General features: G+C 30.1%; 1 protein-coding gene across 1 annotated transcript; it reads left to right on the top strand.

Moving 5' to 3' along the window:
- Nucleotides 1-1,396: 1,396 nt before the first annotated feature.
- LOC102587498 (probable protein phosphatase 2C 4) lies at nt 1,397-4,097 on the top strand. Its single transcript, XM_006349482.2, has 4 exons — nt 1,397-2,910; nt 2,994-3,107; nt 3,256-3,520; nt 3,607-4,097. Exons 1-4 carry the CDS (start codon nt 1,603-1,605, stop codon nt 3,720-3,722), a joined length of 1,803 nt encoding a protein of 600 aa, XP_006349544.1. The 5' UTR covers nt 1,397-1,602; the 3' UTR covers nt 3,723-4,097.
- Nucleotides 4,098-10,256: the final 6,159 nt, after the last annotated feature.

Consider the following 10,256-nt stretch of genomic DNA (forward strand, 5'->3'; position numbering starts at 1 on the left):
CTTTAGCTTACCTTAGCCTTAAGCTATTAAAAAAACCACAGCACAAATATTAAAGAGATGCTACAAATAAATAAATCAATGTCAACGCATTTAATTTCTCCTACACCTTCCCCATGAAACCATATAAAAATTAAATAAAACATTTATGAAAATGAAAGTAACAAAAATAGTGAACTATCCACCCAAAGAAGCATCGAATATAAGAGTGTATTTTTTTCCTAAGGGATATTTATAAATAATTTAATTTTAAAATTTTCATTATTTATTTAACTTGAGAATTATAACCACAATGTTATTTTAAAAATATTTTGTGCTCAATTATATATAGAATCATTTAGTAGAGCGTATAAAACTAGTGTTGAATAAGGTTTATTAGTAATGTTGAAAATATATTTTATCACGGTTTGATTTAGAGCATTAAAGACAATTCTATCTTTAATCATGCTTATTGTATATTTTCTCCATTTCTAAATACGTGACATCCTTACTTCACAATATTTTTCATTTTAGAAGATTAAGACATAGAGTAATTAGTTATTTATTTCAACTTTCATCCTTAGTCATAAATATGTAGATATATTAATGTTATGCAAAAGAATAAAATATCAACTTGATAGAAGTAATAAATAAGAATAAGTTAGTCAAATTACCATCTACTAATGTTTTTCACAATTGTATGAGTAAGGGTAATATCATGATATGTTATGTATGTAGTCATACATAAACTGAAAATTCTATCAAATAAAAGGTTAAAACAATATCGTATCTAATACATCTTATCTATGGATATTCATAGTTTGGATAGAAATCGATCCAAATTGAAAAATTAAACTAAATCAATAAAATAAATCGATTTTGTTTGAGTTTACGTTTTAAATTACCAATATTATTTAGTTTAATTTTACTTTTGTTCAACAAATTCGAAAAAATAATCAAACCGACAAATTATATATATACTTTTCTAATTATATATACAAAATATATTTATAAATATTTATAAATATCTTATAGTATACATTTCATTGATAAAGTTTATTACTTTATTTATGAAAGTAGAAAATTTTTAAAAATAATATTTCAAAATTGTATATTTTTTATCACCCTACCGTATGTTTTAATTTTGATGAATGACCAATCCAATTCGATCTATAAACACCCTCTAATCCTACCAAACGATCTACTATTACATAAATTGGAGCGAAGGGAGTAATAAGTGCAATAACTAATATTCTTACTTTTTCATGTATCTAAAGTCAACTCCTCTATGCTTTTTTTGGCTCTTTTTTTTTTTCTTTTTTTCTCTCTCCACTTTTTCCTCTTCTTCTTGTGAATTTAAATGCTAAACCCCACAGTACCAATTATAAACTTTCAAATTTCAATCTTGATATTCCTCACTTCTTCTCTCATGGCAGCAGCTTTATTCTCTTCCTAATTATTCACTTTCAAATACTATTTCTCCATAAAAGAAATTGTTTACATCCATTTCCTTGAAGGCATAGTTTTTGTTTCAGTTTGAAATATCTTTATTATTATGTGCTTGACAACATGTTAAGCACGAACAACTAGTTACTGCAAAATCGAAATTCGAAGAATTGTTTGAAAATGGGAAACGGTATTGGAAAATTGAAGTTTTGTTTTGCAGGAGATGTTGGAGAAATATCCAAAAGACGCCATGATATTGGCATAGACTTAATTGATAGTCTTGATAAAGGATTAGGCCATTCATTTTGTTATATATTGCATGATTCATCATCTAAGAATCAACATTTTCTAGAAGATTCTTCTTCTTCCGCCACTACCACTATCTCCAGTAACAGCAGCAGCACCAGCCAAACGACGGCGTTTCGTACTATTTCCGGTGCTTCTATCTCCGCCAACACCTCTACTACGCCGCTGTCCACCGCCCTCGTCGACGTTTCCAATACTTACATTGAGAAGTCGTCGGCTTTTGAGAGCTCTCAGTGGTTTTCTTCTTTTCCTCTTCAGCCAATTCCCCGGAGATCAATCCACTCTATATGTTCGGGCCCGATTCCCCGAGTATCTAACTCGGGCTCGGGCCCGATCGAGAGGGGATTCCTTTCCGGCCCAATGGAGCGGAGTTTTACTTCTGGCCCGTTGGAGAATCAGTATGATCAGCAGCCACAGAGGTACAAACCTGAGTCTAGTAAATGGGATATAGTTAGGAATTTAAAGAAAGTTTTGTCAATGAATTTGGTTGAGAAGAAGAAGAATAATGGATCTTTGAACAGTTTGTATGAAGATGATGAGAATAATGGATCATTTCGAAGTCGAAATGTGCAATGGGCTCAGGGAAAAGCAGGGGAAGACAGAGTACATGTAGTGATTTCTGAGGAATATGGATGGGTATTTGTTGGGATTTATGATGGTTTTAATGGACCTGATGCTACTGATTTTTTATTGAAAAATCTTTATTCGAATGTATTCAAAGAACTCAAGGGATTGCTATGGAATGACAAGTTAGAATCCTCCGAAAATCTCATGTGTAACGAGACAGTTATTGTTCAAAATCAAGAATTTGATCAATCAAAGATTGCAGGTATTGATCATTTAGATGTGTTGAATGCGTTATCTGAGGCGTTGAGGAGAGCTGAGGAATCATATTTGGAGATAACGGACTCGATGGTGAATGAAAATCCCGAGTTAGCCTTAATGGGATCATGTGTTTTAGTGATGTTGATGAAAGGCAATGATGTTTACTTGATGAATGTTGGAGATAGCAGAGCAGTTTTGGCTCAAAATCCTGAACCCGATCGTTCCATTGGTAACTTGGGACTGATAAATGAGGGGAGTCGAAATAGCATTGATACACTCTACAGAGTTGTATCAGACAGAAAACACAATCTTAGTTCTTGTCAACTCACTATGGACCATAGCACATCTGTTAAAGAGGTACATCCACTTTTAGTCCAAAAAATTCGATATTTTGGTGTTTCATAGACTAATACTCATGTTTGTCTGGTAAATTGTTGCAGGAAGTTCTTAGGATTAGAAGTGAACATCCTAGTGATACGTCTGCTATTAAAAATAATAGAGTGAAAGGTTCTTTGAACGTCACTCGAGCTTTTGGTGCAGGCTTTCTTAAACAGGTATTCTCAACGTTAACAATACACTTTTCGTGTCTATGATCATAAGTCATAACAAATGCCTAGCATTCTCTTCAATCGAACTTCTTTAAACTCGTTCAATTTAACAAGTTTTCGTGTTAATGTCATTTCTGTTTGTGTGATATTACAGCCTAAATGGAACAATGGACTTCTAGGTGTTTTCAGAATAGACTACGTTGGAAATTCACCGTATATTAATTGTATACCATCATTATACCACCATAGACTTGGTCCAAGAGACAGATTTCTGATCTTATCATCTGATGGACTTTATCAATACTTCACAAATGAAGAAGCAGTCTCTGAAGTTGAGACTTTCATGTCTATATTCCCCGAGGGAGATCCCGCGCAACATCTCGTTGAAGAAGTGTTATTTAGAGCTGCAAAGAAAGCTGGTAAATATCTCTACTTATGAGAATTCTAAGTACTACAATTTTTCATAGAAATCGAACTAAATGACTTTTGTCCTACGATTTCACAGGCATGGACTTCCACGAGTTGCTTGATATACCACAAGGAGATCGTAGGAAGTACCACGATGATGTTTCAATCATCATCATATCATTTGAAGGTAGGATATGGAGATCATCCGTGTAAATCAACTGTATAAAGGAAGCCTTTTGTGTTGGGATATTGTAAGTGACAAAGTGGCCTTACTGCAACGATCCATTGAGATTCAACCCTTTGGTTCTCTAATTTACCCCCAAAGATAAAAACGAAAACTTTTGTGCTCTTATCCATACAAAACAATACACTTAGAAAAGTTCAAACTAGTTTTGCTCATTAACATGTTTGTTGCTCAGGGGATTGTAAAGGTGCCAATAAAGTTGCCCCTTTTTTCCCTTCAAAAGTAAAAATCTTAGGATATTTGTAACAGAATATTCTGCTCATTGTACATATATTCCTAGGTGTGTCTATCACACAACCTGATACCTCAAATAGACTCGATCTTATTGGTCGAAAATTCTTTTATTTTTCTCCATAGTTTTGGTCTAGTTTCAGATTATACAAATCTTGTACTTGCTTTTTTGAACATATTATAACTTATCCAAGAAGAATCTGCAGGAGGAATCAATATGATAGGACAGTGTATATGGCATAATGCTTTAAAGCAAATTGAATTGACAAGAGGGAATGGTTGACATAAATTTGAATTGCTTGTGGAATTCTTTTGCCACGTATTATCCATATGTTGTTTGGGTGTGTGTGCGAGGTGGGGTGGGGGGTGGGGGTGTAATATAAATTTCAAAATATAGAACAATTAGTCAATGTTGGTGGAAGCTTGAACTATACTACTGATTTTGTCTTCCATTTCAAACAGCTTCTTGCTTTACTTTTGCTAATTGTTTAATCATGAATCATCCTAGTAGACCAAAACCTGCCCAATATAGGTCATCATCAATGAATATGAAGCGGATGAAAATCACGAGAGATCAGTAATGATAGAATTACGTTTTTCATTAATGAAAATCAAAATATAAAAAGATATCTATACATATTCTTAAGGACATTCAAGAGAAAAGTAAATTGATTCCTCTTGGAGGCTCGGGCAAGTGTGACTTCGCCCTTGGAGATCAGAGTTCAAATATTAGCGTAGATAAAAATAATAATAGGTGATTATTTCTTATATGCGGAAGCATCAATGGACAAAATTATGTAGTAGTTATGCTCAGCGTCCGAGTTAGAAATTCATCCAAAGAAATTCAAAATTTCTATGTATGTTAAAAAAAAATTATATATGAAAAGGCATAAATCCCCTTATACTTTTATGCCTTCACCCTTGACTATGCTAATAAGAGGTCGTAGATACGATCTAAATAATCAAGATATGTGTAAATTAAACCAACAATATTACTGTTATAAATAAAATAATTGGTCATCACCCATTTGGTTGTTATGTTGGGAACTTTGAATTGATATTAAATATGAAAAGACAATTCACTAATTTTTATTTTTTAAAATTTATTTTGAAAGGTCTAGAAAGATCATTAGAGTAAATGCTCTTGGAATTCACATTTGAAGATCCACTAGAATTCTCCAGTTTAAGAAGACTTTCATTACTACTTAATCCTCTATTACTACTTAAATGGAAAGTTGTTGGCTGAAAATGGATATAGTCAATTAATCTCATGATGATTGTCACAAAATAAATAAATTAATTAAGCTCATGATTTTTAATAAACATAGTCAATTAAGCTCTTGATTTTCAATAAACCTACGCGTTTTCTTTTGTTAATCCAACCCACTAATAGAAAGAGAAGTTAAAACAAAAGAGCCATATAAGTCATAGTTTGTGACATATGAAATATTAAAAAAGTAGGTACATATTGATCTAGCTAGAAAAAACATATATAGTAAGTAGTACCTGACATGTTTCTGAAATATTACTCCCTCAATCTTTTAAAGAAATTATAAATAAGAATATTAATTTTACTAATTTGAATATTTCTTTTTTGGAATATTACAAACTTGTTTTACGCTTTCAAAAGAAGAAATAATCATAAGGATAAAATGGAATTTTTTAAATTAATTTTATCTTGATTTTATAAATTAACAAGTAATATGGGAAAATTATTAATAGAAAGCATCTAAAAATAATTGTTCTAAAGTATTTGTCAATTTAAAAAATTAAGAGAGAATCAATTATTATTTTCTACCTTTGTCTTGACATTAATTATTCTAGAATTAAATAACACACAAATAGGTAAAGATCAAATATTTTTTCTCGTTGTTTACTTTTACTTGTCAACTATTTCAAAAATAAATGTTCACTTTTACTTGTGACGTTTAAACATAGCAAGAAAAAATAATGCTTTTTTTCCCATGTTTTATCCTTAATACTAATTACTTAATCTCCAAAAAAAATAATCAAAATCTAATACTAAACATCAATTTAATAAAAATATGATAAAATTTTCATATCAATAATTATTTCTTAAGACAGTGTAAAGTAAACAAGTAAAACTATAATTATTTCTTAAAACAGTGTAAAGTAAACAAGTAAAACTGAATGAAAAAATAATAAAATATATATTAATCAAATTGAATTTCTAATTAATATTTTTATAAGAGGCGCAAAACCTTGTTGCTAATAACTAAATGGGAAATTACCAACAATGGTTGTGGTGGAGTGGTAAGCACTCCTTCATTCTTAACCAAGAGGTCGCGGGTTCGAATCTCCTTGGGTACGGAGTCGCCTTTAACTGTGGAAGCAGACTCGTGAAAAAGTCGTGTGCATCAAAGAAGGGGGCATGAGCGTTTTACCCCACAATGTGAAACTTCCCGGCGCGGATGCAGATTTAGTCGGGCTCCAATGTGGGTACAAGATACCGGGTGGGAAACCAAAAAATAAAAAATGGGAAATTGGGAATGCGCCGCCGTAAGGAGGATGACTTGTTCACACAAAACTAAGAAAGAAACAAATCAAATTGAAGTGGTTATTATATTCGTATTAAAGTTTGAATAAATTTGAATTTTTGCTTGAGCGTTTTACATTGGCGAGTAAAGTCCTTCTTACCAAAGGTAATTTCATATTCAGGAGTACTTAAACTCGAGACGAGTAAAGTCCTTCTTACCAAAGGTAATTTCATATTCAGGAGTACTTAAACTCGAGACGAGTAAAGTCCTTCTTACCAAAGGTAATTTCATATTCAGGAGTACTTAAACTCGAGACGAGTAAAGTCCTTCTTACCAAAGGTAATTTCATATTCAGGAGTACTTAAACTCGAGACGAGTAAAGTCCTTCTTACCAAAGGTAATTTCATATTCAGGAGTACTTAAACTCGAGACGAGTAAAGTCCTTCTTACCAAAGGTAATTTCATATTCAGGAGTACTTAAACTCGAGACGAGTAAAGTCCTTCTTACCAAAGGTAATTTCATATTCAGGAGTACTTAAACTCGAGACGAGTAAAGTCCTTCTTACCAAAGGTAATTTCATATTCAGGAGTACTTAAACTCAAGACGTCTGATTATGGAGGATGACTTATTCACAAAAACTAAGAAAGAAACAAATAAACTAGAAGTGTTTTTTTAGTATTTCAATATTCGTATCGAAGTCCAATTAAATTTGAATTTGTGTCAAAACGTCCCACATTGGAGAGTAAAACATTTTCTAACAAAGACAATTTCATATTCAGGGTTCAAACTCAAAATTTTGTTTAAGAATGAATGAATATTTATCACTCTACTATAATCCTGATTGGTTGAACCGAAAGTAGTTGACCCAAAGGCCGAAGCTACCAGACAAAAAGCTTACGTAATTACTAATTAGCCAATATTGCTTTTTACAAATTTTAAAAATAAAAAATGGATGGTTGGTTAGTTTTTTGATAATATAAATCAGAAGATGGTTGAGTGTTGTGGTGAGATGAATAAATATTTTCATCATTAATTAAATCTATCATTTTGAATACTGGGAATAAAAATTTCGGTAGGGACCCTTCTCGTGAAAATTTTGTGGATTTTTTTTGGAACGATTATTTAGTAAATAGGCTTCTTTTTATTTCTTCAGTAACTTATGAACCTTTTACATCACAATCTAAATATATTTATTTTATCAAAACAAAAAATCTTATAAAAAAAAGTTAGACCACAATCTAAAATTTGCAAATTACTACAAATGTTATACGATAATTTAATATTTTATTTGTAAGACAATTGAGTAATATATGAATAAATATTAAATTTGAGCTCAGTATCATCCAAAAAAGCAATTTCTCTAAAATTATATTTACACAACTTTTAACCATAGGACAAAATCTAAATAATCACTAAAAAAGTGTAAATTAGTATCATATGAAATCTTCGCCCGAAAAAAAATCCAAATTAATCGAAACACTAAAATTCTTATACCAAAATCCAATTAACCGAACCATAAAGAAAAATCATGAGATGCATGAACACGGAGGGGAAAATCAGCTACGTGAAAAATAATTTATTGTACAGAGTTACTTGTGGTTTTGGCAAACTCTAATTATATCTAGTGAACTTATTAATTCATAAAGTTATTTTTTTTTTTTGTAAAAAAAAAAGTCAAACACTGAAAATAAATAAATAAATTATATGTTCAAAGTATAGAAGAGTTGGTTTTGATTTTTGGACTATCAACATCACACACTTGAAAATACTTTTGCTGGTTAACATACTAGCAGAGTGATGGTGATGGTTATTTCACCTATAAAAAAGTCTAAAGAAAAAAAATCTTATATAAAAGTTACAATTATATTATATGTTATTTTGAAAAATTTTAATAGCTCAATTGATTGATCACATCTTAAATTTTCATTTTATTAATGCTAGTTCGATTCTCCATTTTATAATTTCCTACTCATAATTCCTTTTTTTAAATAACATTATTTTTTTAAGTGTTCCTAATTGATCCCTAATTTCAGGTGGATGGTTGGAAATTTGACTGAATTTATGGTTGAAATTTGTGAATTCCTTAAACATTTGAAAATTGAATTTATGAGTACATTATCTAGAATTTATTATATTTATATTCTATGTCGAAAATATTCAGTTTGATTCACTATTAAAAGATTACTATTCCTTAAACATATATTTTGATTGAATCGGTGAGAACATAAAATAGTAATATTTTCGTATAATTTTTTTTAAAAGTTTCCTACCATGCATTTTCCCATGCTGAGATGGTTCGATGGAAAATGAATGAAATTTTATTTTACTGGTTTGCCGTAGAAATTTTTTTGTTTCTAGTAGTGGTTGAACTTAACAATACCATTCTCCATTCGTACCGAGTGAAAATAAAAATAAAAATAAAAATGCCAGATTAAAAGTAATTAAGATTTGAATCATACCATTTGAGCTTAATTTTTTGCAATAAATTGCACAAAATGCACACTACTAAGTACTATCAATTGATACTAAACAATTATTAAAGTTAAAAGGTACTTACAAGTATTTTATTTTATTTTATTTTCACAATGAACTACAAAAGTTTTATTCTCTCATTGAGATTCTCCAAATAAAAAAGATTCCACTTCTCCTATTCAACATGTTTTTTTTTTGGGGGTTTATATACAAAATTAATCAAATCAAAGACAATTTCTTGGTAAAAGGATCCAAATTGGATTATTTTGGATTTGTTAAATTGCAAATTGCAAATTCCAAAGTCAGACTATACATATTTTGTCTTTAGAGAATTTTTAATTGGTTAATGCAGCTTCAAATTAAAAGATTAGAAGAACAAAATCTGTCATCCACTTTCTAGAAGATCAAATCAACTCCTAAAATATTTGCACTTGCTGTCTTAGCATTTACTTTATATTTATATAGACAAAATCACACCATATATGTATTTAATTTATATTCAAAGTAGCGCATGGCATTGACAATTTGACATAGTTTTACCTATACCAATATCATAATTACTGTCACCAAATCAATTAATGAAAATTTGTGTTATAATACATGATTTTCTCATTTCAGTCCTTTCGAACCACCTCATTAATTGGAAAAACACATGGTGGAAAACATATTCTTTTGCGATACTGAAAAAAATCACTGAATATTTTTTCTTTTCTCATTGATTGAATTGAAATATCTATGCGACTAACAGCTGAGCATTTTTTTATGCGAAATTTCAATAGGAAAATATTTATTTATTTATTTAGTAGTGTAAATTCCATCCAAGGATGCAAAAAAACATTATTTTTGGAGAAAAACTCGTTCCTGTTTTGGGAGATCCAATCCTTTTGTTTATTTTGACTCACAAATTAAAATTAAAAACTTCGATTGAGATTATAGAGTAAAAATTTCACTTCCTTATTTGGATACTGTTATTTAACCTATACTCAATTTTTTTTTTTTTTTTTTTTTTTTTTCCTTTAAAATAAAAAAATGTATTTAGTAGTGTAAATTCCATCCAAGGATGCAAAAAAACATTATTTTTGGAGAAAAACTCGTTCCTGTTTTGGGAGATCCAATCCTTTTGTTTATTTTGACTCACAAATTAAAATTAAAAACTTCGATTGAGATTATAGAGTAAAAATTTCACTTCCTTATTTGGATACTGTTATTTAACCTATACTCAATTTTTTTTTTTTTTTTTTTGTCTATCCACTTTAAAATAAATCAAGGTATGCGGTGTTTGAAATTACATATGTGCATGA

The sequence above is a fragment of the Solanum tuberosum genome, unplaced genomic scaffold, assembly GCF_000226075.1.
Source record: "Solanum tuberosum cultivar DM 1-3 516 R44 unplaced genomic scaffold, SolTub_3.0 scf00106, whole genome shotgun sequence".
In the NCBI taxonomy this organism is placed as follows: Eukaryota; Viridiplantae; Streptophyta; class Magnoliopsida; order Solanales; family Solanaceae; genus Solanum; species Solanum tuberosum.